This window comes from Monodelphis domestica, chromosome 2, assembly GCF_027887165.1.
Source record: "Monodelphis domestica isolate mMonDom1 chromosome 2, mMonDom1.pri, whole genome shotgun sequence".
Classification (NCBI taxonomy): Eukaryota; Metazoa; Chordata; class Mammalia; order Didelphimorphia; family Didelphidae; genus Monodelphis; species Monodelphis domestica.
In genome coordinates, this window is record NC_077228.1 from 204,605,881 (window position 1) to 204,626,410 (window position 20,530).

General features: G+C 37.3%; 1 protein-coding gene across 1 annotated transcript in view; it reads left to right on the forward strand.

Moving 5' to 3' along the window:
* Positions 1 to 20,530, forward strand: part of NMT1 (N-myristoyltransferase 1) — a 53,045-nt gene that overhangs the window by 2,721 nt on the left and 29,794 nt on the right. Inside the window, exon 2 of the mRNA XM_001368310.5 lies at positions 20,011 to 20,122. Coding sequence (XP_001368347.1) covers positions 20,011 to 20,122 — 112 coding nt within the window. The remainder of the gene's footprint in view (positions 1 to 20,010; positions 20,123 to 20,530) is intronic.

Consider the following 20,530-nt stretch of genomic DNA (forward strand, 5'->3'; position numbering starts at 1 on the left):
TATGAAAATTTTAAAGCGTTATTCAATAAAGTGCTTTCATAAACACTTTCACACACGTTCCCTAATTGTGAGATAATGACTTAAGAAGTCTTGATCTCTCAATAATTTTACATGAATTAGTAGCACATTCTGGGTGAATGCAGTACAAAAATGAATTGCCTGCAGACTTTTTTCTTCTAGTTTTCTGGTGTTTCATTTCTTCTTAAGAAAGGTATTAGGTATTTGAGTAAATAAAATTAATATTATTTGTCTTAAGACAAATTTTCTTGGACAGATGAGGTTTTTGAACTAGATAATTTCCAAGATCCCTCGCAAAAATTCTTTTTTTTAATGATCAGAAGACTATATAGAAGGCTTTGCTTATAATGATATGGGGGGAGGGTTTAATGTAGAACTTTCAAAGAAATAATAGTACAAAGCATTAAAGCGGAAAAAATAATAATTGATGTTTCTAGGAATGTGAAAGGGAAGGATCCAATTTATTTCCTGGATTCTATAGTGGTTGTTATAATGAATATATCTCTAGACTCTCTGGAGATTTCCTCTGCTGTGTAAAATCAAAACAATTATTTCTGATTTCCCTTGTCACCAATCTCATTGAGATGTTGATAAGTCTTTGTGTTAAAAAGCCCATTGATCAGGGTTTACATATTCATTGGCATTTTCTCTGACATAAGATGAGACTGTGTTCTCTTAATATATTTCCCCACAGTGGCATATTCATTTAAAAAAATTTTTTTAATTCAATTTTATTTTCAGTTCTGAATTATCTCCTTTGCCCACCCAATGAGAAAACAAGAAAAATAAAATCCATTACAAATAATATATAATTATGCAAAATAAATTCACTCATTAGTCATTTCCTGAAGAGATAGAAGAAAATATGCTACAGCCTGCAATATGAATCCATTATCTCTTTATATGGAGGTGGATAACATGTTTCAACATGAGTCCTTTGGAATTGTGTTTGGTCATTGTATCAATCAGATTTACCAAATCTTTTCAAAGTTGATGATTTTTTACAATATAGCTGTTAACTGTATAAATTGTTATTCTGGTTCTGTACATTTTGCATGAGTTTGTACAGGTTTTTCTGAAACTCTTTTATTATTTCTTCCAGTACAATTTTATTTCATCACATTCATATACCATAACTTTGGTCATTCATTCCCTAATTGATGGGCATGCCCTCAGTTTCCAGTTCTTTACCATTTTAAAGCTAGTATTCAGACAGTTAACAGGCCTACTAGATGGCAAGTATTATGCTTGGGGATGGAATAGAATTACAAAATGGAGACATCTCAGTCCTTGAGGAGCTTACATTCTATCAGAGAAATCATGTTAATGTTTCCTCTACCTCTTAGATGCATAAGAGAAAAGTCTTTAGAAGTATATTATATAAATTTGCTTTTATTCGGGCAGCTTTGTTTTATTCTTTAGTTACCCCATATGTAGTACTTTCTTTACCCATCTTTACCCATTTTTCTATTTGCTTCAGGCTCATGAAAAGAAGGAATCTTTTTCAGTCTTGTTTTTCCTTTTCCCCTCCAGCTTCCAGTTTTCAAAACCAGATCAAAGCAGAAAGAGAGAAACCTCATTACTGATATCAAATGGGCTTTCTAATTTTATTTCCCAATTAAGAGGAGATTTAAAAAGAAACTAATCAAGGACTGCTTCAAAGAGAAGAGAAACTAAAAAGGAGAAGAAATGAGGAGTAAATGAGAATCTATTTCAGGGAGGCTGCTGCTTATGGCAAACCAGTTTTGCTGATTCTGCACATTGTTAGACTAACCTGCTTACTAGTTTTATTTCCTAGTTTTACTAAAAGTTAATGCTTTCACTCAGATAAGTTGTTTAAAGAACCAAAATGTACCATCTCTTCAGTGCCCGGGTCTTAATGACTTAATATAACAGATTTTTATTATATTTTTCATAAACTAGTAATGCTATAATCATAGTAATTTTCATTTGAAAGAGTACTTAATGGTTTACCAAGGACTTTGTTTACAATAGTCCAATGGTATAAGTAGTATATATTATTTTACCTGATTTACATATCAGAGCTAGTTTTTCATTTGGGAGTCCTGAGTCCAAATCCACTGCTATTTCCACTACACCACTTTCCCTGCCATGCTACAAATTTGCTAATTTCTCTGAAGCAGATACTGTTGCTGTCCTGGAGTTTAAAGACTCAAGCAGTCTTCCAGTTTCTCTGCCTTTAATACTCAGACCATATCCTAGGTTATGACTTCATTTTCCTCTCTTCCCAATCCTATAGTTAGCCAGCTCTGTTCTATACTGCCCTTTATTCAAATCTGTTGTCATCTTGTCCTTTTGGCATGGTTCCCTTGTTAAACTTCAATCTTGGGTAACCCCTGCTGTCCATCTCCTTCACTCCTATAATGCCCTGTAATGGTGGAAGTCACCCAACTGAACTGTCTGGGTTCACTACAAATTTAGGCTCTCTAACCTCACTTAGGCCCTCACTGTATTAAGTCCTTTTATCCTTTCCTAATTGATTCCCTATCCTACTCACAGATACGGTTGCAGACCTCTTTTATCCTCAAACTTCCCATTCTTCCTCTCCTCTAAACCCTTTTAGCAGAGGACCTCACTTTACAATGTACTGAGAAAATCCAGCCATTCACTCTGAGCTCCTTCTCCTTTTTCTTCATCTTACAACTCTTTGACATCATCCTATACTCTTGTTTCACTATCTGATGAAGAGGTGACTCTTTCCACCAACTCCTTTATAGTTGTTTTTGATCCATCCCCTCCCAAGACCTCCAGCAGATTGACTCTTACTTTAACCTTTCCTTTTCCAAGGGTTCTTTCAATCCTCACTGGGGCTCATCATCTCCATTTACCTAATCATACTATCTCTTTTTCAGCCAAACTCCTTTCAAAAGCTAACTATACTTGTTGCTTCCAGCTTCTCTAGTCAGTCTTTTATGGGCTCCTTGCAATTTAGTTTCCAACCTCATTAACAGGAACCTATCTTTCAAAAATTACCAATGCTCTTGCTCTCTTTTTTAACTCTTACCTTTGTCTTAGAAGTAATACTAAGTTTCATTTTTAAAGCAGAGGGAACAGTAAAGTCTGGGCAATTGGTGTTAAGTGACTTGCCCAGCTAAAAAGTGTTGGTTCAGAATTGAACACAGGACCTCCCATCTTCAGACCTAACAATATATCCACTAAGCCACCAAGCTATCCTTTGGTGTTCTCTTAATTGACAAATTTAATGGACTTTTAAAAAACTCCATTTTTCTTGAGCTTCTGGTACCATCTCACACCTCACCTTCTGGATACCCTGCCTGTGCTTGTGTGTGCCTGTGTATATGTGTCTTGATTTGTCTTGGTTCTGCTTTGATAGAACTTTGATAGAACTCCATCCATGTCATGCCCACTGTATGTGCCTCAAGGCTCTGTCCTTAGCAGTCATTTCTTCTCTCTTTATACTCTCTTGGTAACCTTGTCAGCTTCCATGAGTTAAAGATTATTTATGCATCTAGTCTCAATTTTTATCCTGAATTCTAATACTATATTTTGCAGCTGCCTTTTGGACCTTTTCCAAGTGTCCCATATGCATCTCAAATGCAACAGTTCTAAAACAGGACTCATCTTTTCCTGCAAATCCTTCCTCTTCCAAATGTCTATTTCTGTTAGGTTACTCACCATCTTTGTAGCTATCCATAGTGTGTCCTTTTTGTTGTTTTCTACTTCTCTTTCCCATGTCAATCAGTTTTCAGATCTAGCCATTTCTACCTCTCTATCACTCCTCCATCTGATTTCTTCTTTACGGCTCACAGAGCCACTATGTAGGTTTAGGCCTTATTCACCTCTTTCCTGGACTATCCCAATGACTTCCAAATTAGCCTCCTTGCCTCAAGTTTCTCCCCATCCCAATCCTTCTGCCACATAGCTGCTAAAGTGGTATTTATACAACAAAAGACTGATCTTATCACTGTCCCCTTGCTCAGTAAAAATGTCTTGGCCTTTTAAAGTCCTTTGAGCTTTGGTCCCTACCTACACTACTTCAACTTTGTTTCACATTACTTTTCCCACACTCTACTTTCCAGCCAAACTTTTTTTTCTTCTTGCTGTTCTTCCCACAAAATGTTTCATATCCTGCCCCTCCCTTTGTGCTCCTTCCCCATAATTTATTTTATCTGTTAACTTCTTCATTATCCAGTTCAAGTACTATTTTCTACCTAAAGTCTCTCCTGGTCTCCCCAACTGTGGGTACCTTCCCTTCATAATCTACCACACATTTATTTTGCATTTATTCTGCATCTACTTATATGCATCTATTCACATATATTATCTCCATAGATTTTAAGCTCTGAGAGTAGACAGATTCATTTTTGTCTTTGTAGTCTTATCCCTTACCACATAGGAGCTGTTTGATAAAGATTTGTTAATTTCATTGATAAGCTTGAACCTATAGGTCATTACTATGCCCTATTTTTCTTTTTTTTTTAGAGACTATATTTGAATATCTGATGTCTATATCTAGAACTAGTTGTAGATGGTTCATAAGTCAGCCTTTGTAGTGAGACTCATTCTTTATCTTTCTAACTCACCATTTGGCTTTTCTGAGATGTCTGAAGAGTTCCATTCTGAACTTTCTTGATGACTTTTAATGTAGCCATGCTTTCTTCTAAGTAGAAAATATGAAGGAATAAGAGGAGAAATTACTGCCTTTGGATCAGTTCAGCCTTTAGCATTTCCCTGAGTTTGTTGATAGGATTTTGTAACTTTGAAGTTGGCTTTATAGCCAAATTTGTATAATTTATATAATAGCTAACATTTATATAGCACCCACTATATGCCAGGTATTTTGCTAAGTGCCTTTCAATTATTATCTCATTTGATCCTTACAACAACCCTGGGAAATAAGTGCTAATTATTATCCCCATTTTAGAGATGAGAAAACTGAGGCAAATAGACTGAGTGACTTGTCTAGGTTCACAAAGCTAATAAATGTCTAAGACCAAATTGAATGAAGGCCTTCCTTATTCTAGGCCCTATACTTTATCCATTGAACCACCAATTTCTTCCACACAGATCAGTATATTATACAGATTTGTTGATAGTTTTCAGTTGGTGCTTAGATGAGGTCAATGAAGAAATTTCTTAACTATGGTAGTAATGACCTATAGAGAGCAGTCATTTTTATCTTGAAATTGATAGACTACTGTCTAGAATAGCATTTGTACTTTTGTTTTTTTCCTGGCAATACTAGTACGCCCCTCATCACCATTCATTTTAAAATGAATTTTTCTCATGCTCATGATACTGAAGACTTGACTAGAACTCAAGGAATCAGGTGAGACAAAGACAAAATCTTTTAAATTCTTTACCACAAACTTGTTTGTTTTCATCGCACTTCCATGGCAATCCCATAATTTTTGTATTTCACAAAAGAATACAAGAGGTGTTTTTATACAAATTGTTGATCAGTGCAACTTGTGGAGCCTGATGTACTGTATTAATGGTCCTGCCTACTCAACAGTATGTAGACGGACTCTGGAATACTCCTGTTATACACCATGTGATTTGCCATCTGGACAGTCTCTTATAAATACCATTTCATTTGCCTTTCTTGGGGCTGTCTGGATTCTAATAGGATTACAAATGTAAGTATCATACCTCATGAGTAAATTGCTTTGCCAGAAAGATTTCCCTATGTCTAAAAATAGAATCAAAAGGCTATTAAAGACTAGAGTTTGTTTTCACTAAATTGTCCTAAAAGCCTAAGTTGTAGCCAAACAGATGAATTGATGTTTCTTAGGGGAGAAACTAAGAGGCATAGGTTGCTTGTTTTTGTTCCCTGAATTTTCTTTCTTGGTGTTAAACTATGATCCAAAACTGATGTGCATTTTAGACATTGGTGCAATTTTTAAAAAATTACAATATTACCTATTGTAGTAGGGATATTGTTGGCACTGAGGAAGTCAAGGAAATGAGAAATATGTTAAAAAAAAAAACAAGCCAGTAGCTCAAAACAGTATATTTACTTTGTTTTCTTAGGATGCTTTTGATATAAAAAACCAAAACAAAACACTGAAGTCCTTTTCCATAGAAAGAATTAATTAAGTGGTTTTGCTAGCAGACTTTGTTTTGGAGTGTTCACATTTTCCTTCTCTCTCTCTTTTTTAATTTAATCAAGCAAACAATAGCTATTGAATACCTGCAGTGTGTCATACTATTCTCCACTCTCAGAGAATTTAAAATTTAATGAAGTGATATGTGTCAGTAGTGAAATTCCAGGTTTCCACATAACAGACAGAAACCCCTACGTGGCTTAGCAGAAAGACATCAGGACTTTCTGTGACCAAAAAATACATCACCCTTGTGTCTAATCTGTATAAGATGAGTCTTTTAGAACTTAGCCTGGTTTTTGCTCAGCAGACTCCCTGGTGCCCTAGGCTCCTGCCCACAGCTTTTCCAGCTTGTTATAAGCCCCCACCACAGCTTGGCCTTCAAGAGCCCAAGTCACTCCCATACTAAGTGGAGACATCAGAATAAATTGGTTTATCAAAAAAATTTTCAGAGGGGAATTGTGTGATATAGAATACAGAATCTATACTTCAGAAAAGAGAGAGATTAACCAGGTACGTGTTAGAGCAGTGAGATGTAATAGTATGAACTTTTTTTATGACTCACCGGACTTTAAGCAATCTATTGAATATTCCTGAGTCTTAGTTTTCTCAACTATTAAATGGATACAAAGTACAATGATCTGAATGATTTCTCAGTCAGTGTTGTGATTTGTGGGGATTTGAGCAGGTAGGTAGGTAGGATTTAGGTAGTTAGAAAAGAGAGGGAAAGGCATTTTAGGTGAAGTGACCAATAAGAGCAGAGTGAATAAGAATGAGGGTAGCATAATCTTGGAACTGAGAGAATGTGTATTAGGGTGTCCTTAGACATCAAATTGATTAGGTAGGTTTTATGAACTAGTTAAAAGAGTCTAGACTGAATGCACTAAGAAATAGAGATCCATTGTAAGCTTTAAAGCCAGGCAGTGTTGTAATGAAAGTGATATTTAAGGAAGAAAAGAAATGCTGACAGCTGTATGCTAGATAGATTAAGAGGAGGAGAGATTGGAGTCAGGGAAGGCCAATGGGAAGGTTGTTGCAATCATTTAGGCATGAGGTGATGAGAATGGTGGCAGGGTTTAGGGAGAATAGAGAGGAAAGGGATTGAAGGAAAAAATCAAAGGGATTTTGGTGACTGACTAGATAGAACAGATGAAAGAGAGATGAGGCCAAGATTTTTTAAATGGTGGTATTAATAGAAATGGGAAAATTGGAATGGGGCAAATGACTGTAGATCAGGTCTGTGTAAATCTTATAATAAAGCAAAAATTTAATATTGAAAATATGGGAAAGAGAGTAGAGATTACTACAAAGGGATTTAAGAATTACAGAGTACTTGACATACATTACCTCCTTTGATCCACAAACATCCATCTGAGATAAATACTGTGGGGTTTTTTAAATCCCTATTTTTCAAATGAAGATACTCAAGTTTTGGTTAAATTACTTGTCCACAGCACCACAAATGGGTGAGGTAGGATTTGAACCTATGTCCCCCCTGACTTTAAATACAATGCTTTTTTATCATGCTGCCTCTGGTAGAAAAGTCAGGAATTTTAATCTCAGATTCTGGTTTTGTTTGTGCATCTCCCAGAATGATAGTGCTATGAAAATGCACAGAGTCTCTTCTTCAGAGCCTTTATTTGATGAAACAAGTGAATAGTCAAGATTTGAAAACTCTCCTGATACCCTGTCCAGGTCTTCAACTTCCTCTATTCCAGTGATGTCCCATCTCCACCCTTTTTTGACTGTCCATGGGACTAGACACACCTTACCTTATATATCTAAGCATTATCATTTTATATACCTTAGACATTGCCATCATTTTACAGTCCTCCATTTCCAAAATCTACAACTCTGAATTTCTCTCTGATTACTACAGTCTCTTGTCCTTCTGCTTTTCCTACTAATTCCTTCTTTTTACCATGGTCTCTGATCCCTTGGTCTCTCCCTGTACTCTCAGTCATAGGGATCTATGAGAGACTAGGACAGAAAACTGGAAGGAAGGAAAGAAATAAGCATTTATTAAGTTCCTATTCTGTGCCAGTTACTGTGTGCCTTTGCAAATATCTCAGTTGATCCTCCAAACAACCCTGGAAGGCAGTGGCTATTATTATCCCCATTTCATAGTTGAGGAAACTGAGACAGAGAGGCTAAGTACCTTGCCCAGGATCATATAGCTAGTAAGTATCTGAGACTGAATTTGTATTCACTAGCCTGAAGAGGTCCTAGAGGCCATCTAGTCCAAACCTGTCATTTTTATAGAAGAAACTGAGATCCAAGAAAGTTCATAGGACCAAGGGGCCAAAAAGGGAACTCAGGCAGTCCAGTCCCCATATTTTTCAGATGAAATTGAGTCTCCAAAAGGTTAAGAGACTTATCCAAGCTCATATAGGTAATAAGCCTCAGACATAGGATTTGAATCCAGGTCTTATGACTCCAGAACCAGCCATATTCTTTCCACTGTTACATACTGCCTCACTCCTCTTCTGGGTTCCCCTTCTTTCCCTTCACCTTACAGTCAACCATATTAATGGGACCACATCTTCCACTTTCAAAGCTCTTGCCCCATTGTCCTTCTGAAGATCTAACTCTTCTAGTATCTAATCCTGAAACATGTATCAATCTTCCCTGTTCCATCTCTAAGACACCCAGCACTGCTAGAAGAAATCAGGAAATTGTGCTAATTACAAATTCATACTCTCTGAACTCAGTGTGATTTTCACCACTGCACAGCCATCTTTTTATTCATCAATGTCTTCCTAATCCATTCCCTACAGTTATTACTAACCTCTCTCCTGAAGCCCCTAATTCCACCTATAACCCTGTTTCTCAGTAGTTTCTCCTCTCTCACTTTGCCAAGAAGATTCAGATCATCTATCATCTCTCTTCCTCTGTACTTTAAAAATCCTTTCTTTGCCTTAAACCCTTTTCTTCTCCTTTCCTCCACTCAGAAGATGGTAGCTCCTTGCTAAGGTTTACTCTTCTGCTTATAGTCTTTATACTGTCTTTTCCCAGTTGCCCAAATGAGGACCTTGCTCCAGTAATCATTCCCTCTTGTTGATCTATACTTGCTGCCTCCACTTACCCAATCCCCTTTTATATACCACATCCAGGGGACTTCTCAATCTATATCTTCCCTGTTGCAATGGAAAGAGGATTGGGTTTGGAGTTAGAAACCAAATCTTTGACATTCACTATCTGAGTGACTGTAAGCATGTCCAAATCTCTCTGGTGTTTCCGTGTTATTTTATAAAATATTTTATATAAATATTATAATTTTTAAAATGAAAGGAGTTGGACTAGATGATATTTTAAGATCCTTTCCAGCTCTAAAGCTATATTTCTATTGACTATCTTCTCCTTGGTAATCTTCTTCCCCTTGACATCTAAGACCGTGCTTTTTTAAGTCATTGCCTTCCTTTCATACCTGTGCTGTGGTGTTCCACAAGGCTCTGTTTTCAATTTTTTCCTTCATTTATACATTTCTACCTTAGAGATCTCATCCACTCCTATGACTTCAGCCACCACCTTTGTGTTAATGGAATCATTAACAATCTAAACAATCAGTTCTTATAACCTGAGCTTCGGTGCCATATTTCTTATTGCCTTCTTGACATCTCTATTTGGGTGCTTTATTGCCACTTGAGACTACATGAATCTACATTTTAATTCCTCCATTCTTCACTAACCCTATACCATCTTCCAATTTCTCTATTTCTTTTATTTCTGCTGTCTTCCTAGTCACCCCTTCATCCCCATATCCAATTAGCATCTAAGGCATGGCTGTTTTGCTTCTGCAGTATCTCTTGTATTCATCCCTTTTTCTCTACTCACTCTCATTAAGTCACTCCTTCTCACTTCCTAATTGTTCTCCTTGTCTCCATTGTTTCAGTCATCTAGATTAAGGTCCACCAACTAAGGCCTGCCAGGCAAATGTATTTTAAAATGTTAATCATTCTTAGCTTGCTAGGGGGATAAAAACTGGCCAGATTGGGCCCTTGGGCAGTAGTAGTCTACTGACTTCTGCTCTAGACCATCTTTTCCACAGCTGCCATAAATAATCTTTCTAATGCTCAAATGTGATCATGAAACCCCCCTGGATCTTTATTGACTATAAGATAAATACAGACTTCTCAGGCTATCACTAAAGTCATGTTTCCAATCCCACTTCTAGCCATTTTTTATACTACTTCCTTTTTTCCACTTTTGTATAAACCCAACTAGATTACTAGCTGTTCTCAGTCTTATCCTGTACTTTCCCCTTCACAGAATCACAAAATTTAAGGAGAGCCTAATGGCTACACAGTCCATCCAATACACAATGGAATTTACATTTTCTAGCATGCCCTACTAGTGGTATTTGTATAGACTGTGCTTGGACTTCATTCCCCCCTTATCTTAGGTTCAGTCTTCTCCATGAAACTTTCACTAAACTTTTCACCCAGATCCTGGTTTCTTCAGAAATGGAATCAAACCATTTGAGGGCACTCTGATTTTTCTTTGCTTCTTGCTTTGGTTTAGGGATGTCCAGAGACTTAGCCTAAGCCTGGTCAGTTGCCTTACTAGGTCCCTTTTTTGGTTTTCTGCAGTGTTCACCTGGCTTCTTATGATGAAATATTTATAATCACCTTAAAGCAAATCTGGGGCTACTATTATTCATCAAGTTGGACTACTTGGAAGTCTCCCCTCAGGCAATCCTTTTAATGTGGTTTGATATAAAGTTGAGTATTCACAATGCTCTTTTATAGAAAATGGCTTAATATCTGTTCTGTAATAGGACCGAGTTTTTTATACTTCCTCAGCTCTTAATCTTGTATATTTGGTGAGCAAGTTGAAACAGGATTTTTTCCTTCCCAATTTCACCATTTGTTAGTACAAGCCTATACAAGGAAAATTAAACCAGTTTCTTAGTTATTTGTGCCCATGTGGGTTATTGGCATCCCTATTGATGATACACAAAATAGAACAAGATTCTTAGTACTGTTTCTTCTTCCATAGCTACTGGATCTCTCATGCTTACAGTGGCACAAAAACATTTCTATTGGCCATCCAAGACAGATTAGAGGTAATTATGGGCAGGAGTACAGATTTTACAATGTTTTTGATGATCATAAGCTCAATTTTGAAAATGTGTGGAGTGGGTTGAGCTCATCTTTTGACCTTTCCTACTTCCTGAAATAACAGAAGTCATCACATACACTTTACTCATTTGAATGTGATTATTGTTCCTCATTAGTTCATATTCTCTACTGTATAACTTTCCCCAGAGGAGCAATCTCTTAATACCTTCATCTCAATCTTTTTCAGCTGTCATTCCTTTCTGCTGTATGAACATGATTTCATCTAAGTCATTTAATGGTGCTTGGTCATGCATTACATGAACTGATTTGAATGATGAATTAAGGGCAGGGAGCTATTTCATCACCTAACAACTACTAGAATTTTAAGTTTAGTAATCTCTCTAGGGTTATCCTGGGACTGGTGGGAAAGGATTATTATCTCCTGGATTAATTAGACCCAATTGAATAGGAATGGGCTGACTGAGCAAGATATACCTGCATGTTAACAACATTGAATAATAAAGTTATTACTGTAGAAGATCAATTATTTCCTTGGGGCCAGTGCTTCTTCCATTAATGTATATCCCAACCTTTTGCCCCTCATTAGTTGGTTTCATTTGTTGCTTGTGGCCAAAAAAATTCTTGGTGCTGAGCCTTTCTGAATTTAACTAAGCTGGTCTTTTGGGAGTATTTCATCAGCGCTGTACTTCAAGTCTTTCCAACAGGGTGTGGGACTTGGCAGACTTCAGGCAAGGACACCAACTGGGACATCATCATAGTTGTCCAGGAAAGAGGTGCCAAGGGCCCAAACCTAGTTAGATGGCAGCTGGCTGTGAACGGTGATAAAGGGACAGATGGAACAGATGGTATAGAAATGGCAAGATTTGAAAACTTCTTGATTATGGAGAGTGAGGGGCAGAGAACAGCAACAACAAGGGTAAAAACCTGGATAACTAAAAAGATGAAGACTGAACCATCATCGGTGAGATTAGGAAGATCATGAAAATTGGGGAGGTGCCACCAGATTTGGGAGGGCAAAAAAGGGCAGGCCAGATTTGCCCTTTTGGCCATAGTTTGCGAATCCCTGAGTTACAGCATTACTAAACCTAAGATGAAATTCAATAGGAATAACTGTAAAGTCTAAACCAGTCAACTTCACAAATATAATTTGGGGAAGGTGTGGTTAGCAATTTTCTGAAAAGGATTGGGGGGTTTTAGAGGACCGAAAGTTCAATATGAGTCATCAGTGTGATGTCGCAGCCAAAAGAGCAAATATGATCTTCTCCTGCATTAAGAAGGGCACACCTTTTAGGAACGGAGAGATGATAATCCCACTCTGCCCTTGTTAACATGTCTCTATTCTTGGGCTTAGTTCTAGGGATCACAAAGAGTATTGACAGCCTGGATTGTTCCAAGGAGGGAAACCAGACTGATAAAGAGCCTTGAGTTCATGACAAATCTATGGACCTGAAGGAATTGGGCCCCTTCCTTGCTTGGAGAACTTCTAGCAAATACTAGAGAACCCATTGTTTATGTTATAGAATCAATTCGTTTTGTGTTACCACTGTGAGAAGTGCTAGGAGGTACAAAGAAAGGAAAGAAAACAATCCTTCCCCTCAAAGGAGTTCGTGTTCCTCTGAGGGAGACCATATGTAAAGAACTGGGTACCAGTCAGCTATGGAAAGTCCTTCCAACACACCAGTTCCTTCAACCAGTTTAAGTGGTTGAGATTGAAAAGGAAGGATAGTAAAGCCAGAATAAGTCTAGTTGCCTGGGAGAGTTCTGAGAGATAGATGGATTTCAGATTACCAGTATGACAAAGAATAGGGGAATAAGGCATAGGAAGAATGGGTTTATAAGAAGTTCTATGAGTGGAATAATAGTAGTGGGTGATTGGAATACTGTTAGGTTTTAACAAGGTCAGAAGTATATAGCCAGGGGCAGCTAGTAGGTTGAGAGCCCAGCCTCAGGACCAGAGGAACCAATTTCTTTCTTTCTTTTTTTTAAAAAACTCTTTCTATCCGTCTTAGGATCAATACTATGTATTGGTTCCAAGGCAGAAGAGTGGTAAGGGCTAGTCAATGGGGATTAAGTGACTTGTCCAGGGTCACACAGCTAGGACTTGTCTGAGGTCAGATTTGAACCCAGGACCTCCTGTCTCTAGGCCTGACTCTCAATCCACTGAGCCACCTAGTTGCACCTAGTTAAGACAGACAGTGAGAGTTTAAAAAAAAAAAAAGGGTAGGTATGGAGAGTTAAATAGATGAAGGACCTTAGAAGTTAGGATACAGAGTAAGAGTTAGAATATAGAGGGAAACTGTGATCCAGAAACTGAACTCATTGAGAAAGGAAGAATTGTTCTGGTTTAAGTTCAAAATCAAATTGCCTCCCTCTAAATCCAAAAAATTTTCTGCTGTATTTTATCTCTGTAGTTTTGTTGTGTTTGAGCTTGTTTTAATTAATTAAACAAATATTTTAGTAAATTGTTGGTCTGTAATCTCAAGAAGTAGGAAGTTCAGGTACTCCAATTTGTTTTATTTAGAGCATAACATAATACCTCCTCTGGGCTATTCCCCCAAGTGAAGCTTATGGATTGGGTTCCCATAAAGTAGCTACTACAAAAGGACTCCCAGAGTTATCTTCTGAGTACCACTCCCTAACATTTCAGTTCAGGAGCCACTACCATATATCTCCTCCTCTAACAGTGAGCGTATAAAAACAGCCCTTATCAAAGGAATTTACTAAAGTGTTATAGTAAGAATTTTAACTACAAAACATTCTCACCATAAGCCTGGGTTTTACTCTCCCACAAATGTACAACATGTCTATGGGAAGAGTGGACATAAATTTAGAGTACAATGGTATATTTGGGAACACATGGCTAAGACAACATACTACTACAGAACTTCCGGGCCTTGATGCTCTTTCTCTCTTCCTAGTGAAATCCTCACAAAATTTCCAATTAGATGGCTAGCTCCTCCTGATCAAATAGCTGCATCTCAAGAGGAGCTCATAGCTCATGCTGAGAAAGAATTTCCTTAATTTCATTTCCCCCTCCCCAGTCCTCATCTCTAGGATTTGGCTATTTAAAACCCATTTTTTGCTCATCCAGCAATTTTCATAGAATTATAGATTTTGAGCTAGAAAGAACCAACTTCCTCATGTTATAAATGAGAAAGCTAAGATCTAGGAAGACTAAATGCCTCCTCCTAGGTCACACAGGTAGTCTGCTTTAGCATCCTTTTGATTCATCAAAAAGGTGTTCATACTTTTAAAAGAGGCTATTTGTGTTTTAATACCTTGGTGAGGATTTTTAAATTTGTTTTTAAACCCTTATCTTCTGTCTTAGAATTAAAACCAAGTATTGGTTCCAAGGCAGAACAGTAAGGGAGAGGCAATTGGAGTTAAGTGACTTACCCAGGGTCACACAGCTAGGAAGTGTCTGAGGCCAGTTTTGAACCCAGGACTTCCTGTCTTTAGGTATGACTCTTGGTCTCAATACACTGAGCCACTAGCTTCCCTGGTATAAATAATTTCTTAAGATTAATACATTGGTCTTTTTTACAATGAGTATGATCACATCAACTAAGCTAATGAGGGAAGATTTGCTGCTATCCCCACTTCACCCTTTATGTGAGGAATGATGAATTAACAGGTTGATATGAGAAATTTTCAATCAATAAAATAATTTCTAAATTAGATCCTAAAGAGATAAGAGAGATTCATCCCAGTTCTAATACTTATTTTGATCAAATATTGATGGCTAACTTATGTGCCCATCACTTTACAATATGCTGTGGCACAGAGAAGTGTTATTTCATTTGGCCTCTATTCTTTTTTTTTTTTTTAAGAATGTTTTTCCAAGGTTACATGATTCATGATCAATCCCTCCCCCCACCTCTTTCCTGCCCCCTCCTGAAGCTGACAAGCAGTTCCACTGTTTTTTTCATGTATCATTGTTCAAAACCTATTTCCATGTTATTCATATTTGCAGTAGAGTGATCTTTTAACATCAAAACCCTAATCATATCCCCATTGAACTATGTGATCGATCATTTGTTTTTCTTCTGCATTTCTGTTTTCACAGTTCTTTCTCTGGGTGTGGACAGTGTTCTTTCTCTTAAGTCCTTCTGGATTGTCCTGGGTCATTGCATTGCTGCCAGTAGAGAAGTCCATTATATTCGATTGTACCATAATGTATCAATCTCTGTGTACAATGTTCTCCTGGTTCTGCTCCTTTCACTCTGCATCAGTTCCTGGAGGTCTTTCCAGTTTACATGGAATTCCTCCAGTTCATTATTCCTTTGAGCACAATAGTATTATTCCATCACCAACATATAACACAATTTGTTTAGCCATTCCCCAATCAATGGACAACCCCCCATTTTCCAATTTTTTGCCACCACAAAGAGCATGGCTATAAATATTTTTATACAAATATTTTTCCTTATCTCTTTGGGGTACAAATCCAACAGTGGTATGGCTGGGTCAAAGGGTGAGCAGTCTTTTAAAGCCCTTTATTCATAGTTCCAAATTGCCTTCCAGAATGGTTGGACCATTTTCCTTTGCTGCCATGTTGTTTGGCCTCTATTCTTTAAAACCTCATGGTATGATGAAAGTTTTTTTCATACAAATAATGAAAACAGGGTAAGAGTCAAAAGAAACCTTTGTGAGATGAAAAGTCCAGTAATGTTTTATGGAGGTGAAATTTATGGAGGAACTCAAAGATGGGTAGGATTTTGATAAGTAAGGGAAGAGGTGGTATGTGTGTGTTTAAGGTGAAGAAAGAATAACATGACTAAAGGTATAATTATGAGAGATCATTTATTTTGAAGATTACAAGGACCAATGTGTCTCTAGCAGAGCGTAGGTATTGAGGAATAGTTCAAAATAATAAAGTTAGACGAAGAATGGGGCCAAGTTACTGTGGATCTTGAAAGTCAGGCAAAGGATTTGGACTTGATGTGAGAAATAAGGAATCGTTTAGGTTCTTAAGTGAAGGATAGCATGATGAAAGCAATATTTTTTTTTTAAAGAAACTTTTAATTCTGAATTTAAACATCAAGTAAAATGAGCACTTCTATATACATAGTGGAACAGGAAAGGAGGAATTGTATATGAAACTGTGGATCTCGATTATATACATCTTGAAAGGCATTATTTTAGGAAGATTCTGTGGAAATAATGGGAATTGATTTAGGTATTTAGAAAGTAGCCAAGTTGATGAGCTAGGAGACTGGCTGTTCACTGATACAATGAAGAATGTTGACCACCATCTAGTCTAAGAGACATTTTAAAGGGGAAAGTGACAATCTATCACCCATTCTGGCTGTATATAAAATAATTGAAAGTTTCTTAATCATCAAATAACGGTCCATATGGTCAAGAGATTAAAAAAATAAGAAAGAAGCCAGTCATAAAAACCCAAGGCTTCAATCACCTATATTCAAACACAATGTTTGAGTTAGTAAAACGAACTAATGATCCTAAAGCAAGGAGGCAAATTTAACCTGGTGAAGTATGACTGATTTTGTGAGATGAAACCCAAGACTAAAATTTAGTTCTTTATGAGTATACCTTATTCAAACAAAACAGGATAGGTGGGGATAGAGTAGCAATGCTTATTAAGAAGATTCTGTTTTATGTGCAAAATTATGCAGAATGGGGAAGCATGGTGAAGAGTATTTGGATTGGCCTTGGAGTGTACCGTGGAGGCCTAGACAAAAAGAGGAAATAGAAGAGAAGTTTAGGAAAGAAATAACAAGTGCTGAGGCATGATATAGTGGGTAAGGGGGAGGGGGTCTTTGGTCTAAACATCTGCTGGAGCATTCTCTGAGCCAGAATCAGCAGCTAATTCAAGTTTGTTTATTGTGTAATTTATTAAAACTTAATGATGAACATCAGTTATTCCTTCTAAGCTCACAGTGGAATTCTTTTTTCATTCTTATTCATTTTTTCTATTATACAGCTGGAGCTAGAATATACTCTGTTCATGTTCTGGTTTTGGGGGTGGAACAGATTTTGGCTTTGCATTATTTCAGAAAGGTTTTTCCTAATACTTAGGAGTTTTAATTGCATTGTAATATTCTATTCCTTTAATCACAATTTAACTGTTTCCTTGTGCTATGCATTAAGTTGCTACCACTTTTTTTGCACTATAGTGCTACTCTGAAATTTTTTAACAAATGACTTTTTGTTCTGATAGCATTTTTAAAGGTAGTTATTTCTTGATACCTAATAATGATTTCATTCTTTAAAAGGAGGTGGAACCAACAAGTGAAGATTATTCTGGGTCAAAAAGGAAGGGACATAATAGAACTTGGAGGGGATGTGACCATTCCAGCTGGGAATAGGCAAATACCCTAGGTTTGAGAGAGTAGATTTCAAAGGGTTTAGAGAAAAGCTAGGTGAGATTCTGGCTAAGATTCTTCAGAAGTCAGTCCAAAAAATATTTCCAAATATATATTCTAAGGCCAGTTAAATTAAATTAATTAAAATATTAATTGATTCCAGAATAAAATAAAAGCTCTTCATCTGCGATATTTAAAGTCCTTAATAGTCTAGCCAGCCTATCTTTCCAGGCTGACTATATACTATTCACCCCAGAAAACTGGGCTGCTTGCTGTTCCCAATACAGCACATTCCCTGAACTGTTCTCAGTTCTACTCTGAAAACCTCTGGCTCCCTTTAAAGATCAGCTCAAAAATCACACCCAAAATGGCCTTTCCTGATTTTCCTATCTGTTAGTGCTTCCCTGTATCACTTCATATTGATTTTGTATCGATGTAATCTATGTACATGTTGTTTTCCTCGGGTAGAATGGAAATTCCTTGATAGGTTTCATGTTTGCTTTTGCATTCTTGGGACCTGACCCATAGTAGACACTTAAATGTTTGTTAAATTGAATTGGGAAGATCTCAAAAATGAAATTACAAAAATACCAAGGAAATGTTTCCAGTGATTTAAAAAGTAGGGGTTAGGATTGGGAAATAGTTTAAAGACACTGTCGCTGCAGACATGGAGAGAATTGAGTAAGCTGAGGCTGACAAGGAGAGTAGAGACCGTAGTAAGGAGTTTTTAAAGCTACTCTGGGTAAAAGAACACCATCCATAATAATGGATGACAGAGAGGAGTTAAAACTTGACCAATTCTTATTTTGCTTGCTTTTTCATTGCCAAGAAGAATGATTTTTGGATGAGAATGGATAGTACAAAACCCCTGTTGATAAGTTTGAATCTCCTGGCCCAGATGACCAAGGACCTTGGAGAAATGGGCCTGTATGATTCCTGAGCCACTGGCACTGTGGTTTGAAAGATCATGGAGAGGCCAAATAAGAATGACATATTCCTTCCATACCCTACCAGCAAAAAAAGGTGGGGGAGAGAATCTGCATACGTGCAAGGCAGTAAGCTTGACTATAATTCCTAGTAAAAATTCTAGAATGCATTACTAAAAGTACAGTAAATTAACATCTAGAAAAGGAAGTGATCATAAAGATCTCCAGGCTGGTTTCAGCAAGAAAAGATCATGATAATCTTACCTTTCTTTTTTGACCCAGTTACTAAACTAGTAAATCAGGAAAATGCTCTAGTATTTTTTTACCTGGATTTTAGCCAGTATTTAGTAAAATCTTTTATTCTGTTCTTGTGGAAAGACATTAGATGATTCAATAGTTTGGTGGATTGGACACTGGATGACAATTAGGATCCAAAAAAGTCTTGACAAGTTAGGACATTTGGCTAAAACAAAGTAGATGATATTTAATAGAGATAAATGTAAAGACTAGCCAGCTTTGATAACTATCCAGGACCCTGAGATATAAGCCAACAGTGTTGTAGGGCAGCCAAGAAAGTTCATACAATCTTGGGCTGTGTGAAGAGTCCTGGTATTCAGAATGATGGCAGAACTATTGGCAAATGGCAAGGATTGTGATTATCACTCATTGTTATGCCTGAATCTATGTCCCCTAAAGTACCTCCCACAAGGATGACTGTTAAATAAACAAGGATGCAGTCTGTTTGCTAACTCCACCTTCTTAAAGGCTGCTACTTGTTTGTTCCTCTCACCAGTGTCAGGCTGCCCTTGCTATATTTTCTTTGTGTTCTTTTATATTTCACGTGTCCTCTCTCTCCCACTGGATTGTAAATTTCTCATCTCCCACAAGTTCTTCTACACTACTACCTCCTTGGCATAGCTGGCAGGGCTTTGCACACAGTGTCCAGACTGCATGTCCATTTTTCATCAGATTTCATTGTTCCCTGGCTGCAGACTTGTGCTTTCTACAAGCCACAACAATACTCAACTGCTGTTCTCTCAATCTCCCCTCCCCATCCCCCACTTTCCATTGCTGTTTTGTGCATTAGGTCCAGCTGGGGAAACTTGTAACTTTATGGATCAGTGGGGAAAGAGAAAGGGAAGGTCAGTGTAAACAGAGAAGAGTTAACGAGAATGGAGAATGCCATGACTTGATCCTGTCTAATTGAGTGCTCTAAAAGAGTGTTAGTGACAGGTGAGGCAGAGTTTCTGGCCATGTCATTAGTTTTTATTTAAACTCAGTCCTACCAGTATAGGAACATATAGAGGAAAATGAACACAATCTGAACTAGGGATAGAAATGGAAAACCCCACTCCAGATAAATGGATTGTCTTCATTTGGCCTTTCCTTTGAAGTAATAAGGAATAAGAGCTCCCCAATGTTCTCCTCTAAAGATCCCAACTGGGACCCAGATTCTTTCAATAGCTGCAGAAAGCCATTGACACTGTTTGAATGTTATATATGAGTCAGTTTGGCCCACAATTATTTTTTTTCCCTTAAATCCTACATTAGTGTTTGCTTTGTCTTACAGTGGTTTGAGTCCAGCCAATGACAGTGGAGCCAAAAAGAAGAAAAAGAAGCAGAAAAAAAAGAAAGAGAAAAGCAATGAAACATTGGATTCTGCTCAGGATCAGCCTGTAAAGGTAAAAGACCTATTCCCAGGGGCCCAGAGCTTTCTCAGATTAGAGTGTTGTAAGGGAAATATTGGTTCTTTCCTAATTTTTACTTGCTTGGAAAGAAAAAAGCCCTCTCTTTAAGGTTAGACAATTACTTCCTTTACAACTATCTCATGATGTATTATAAGTGTCATCCCCATTTTATACATGATAAGAGTGAGACTTCAAACAGTTAAATGACTTCCCTATGATCACATAGTTAGAAAGTGAAACCAATCATTGCATGATTGCTTATCATACTATCCTAGATACTGTTGAATGGTAGCAGTATCATTACAGTCCTTGCTGCCCAGAGTTCTAAACCCAAGACTGATGGAAGTATTAGATATGACAATAAAACTGAGAGATTCATTTTTGTAAGTAGACAGAAGTCAC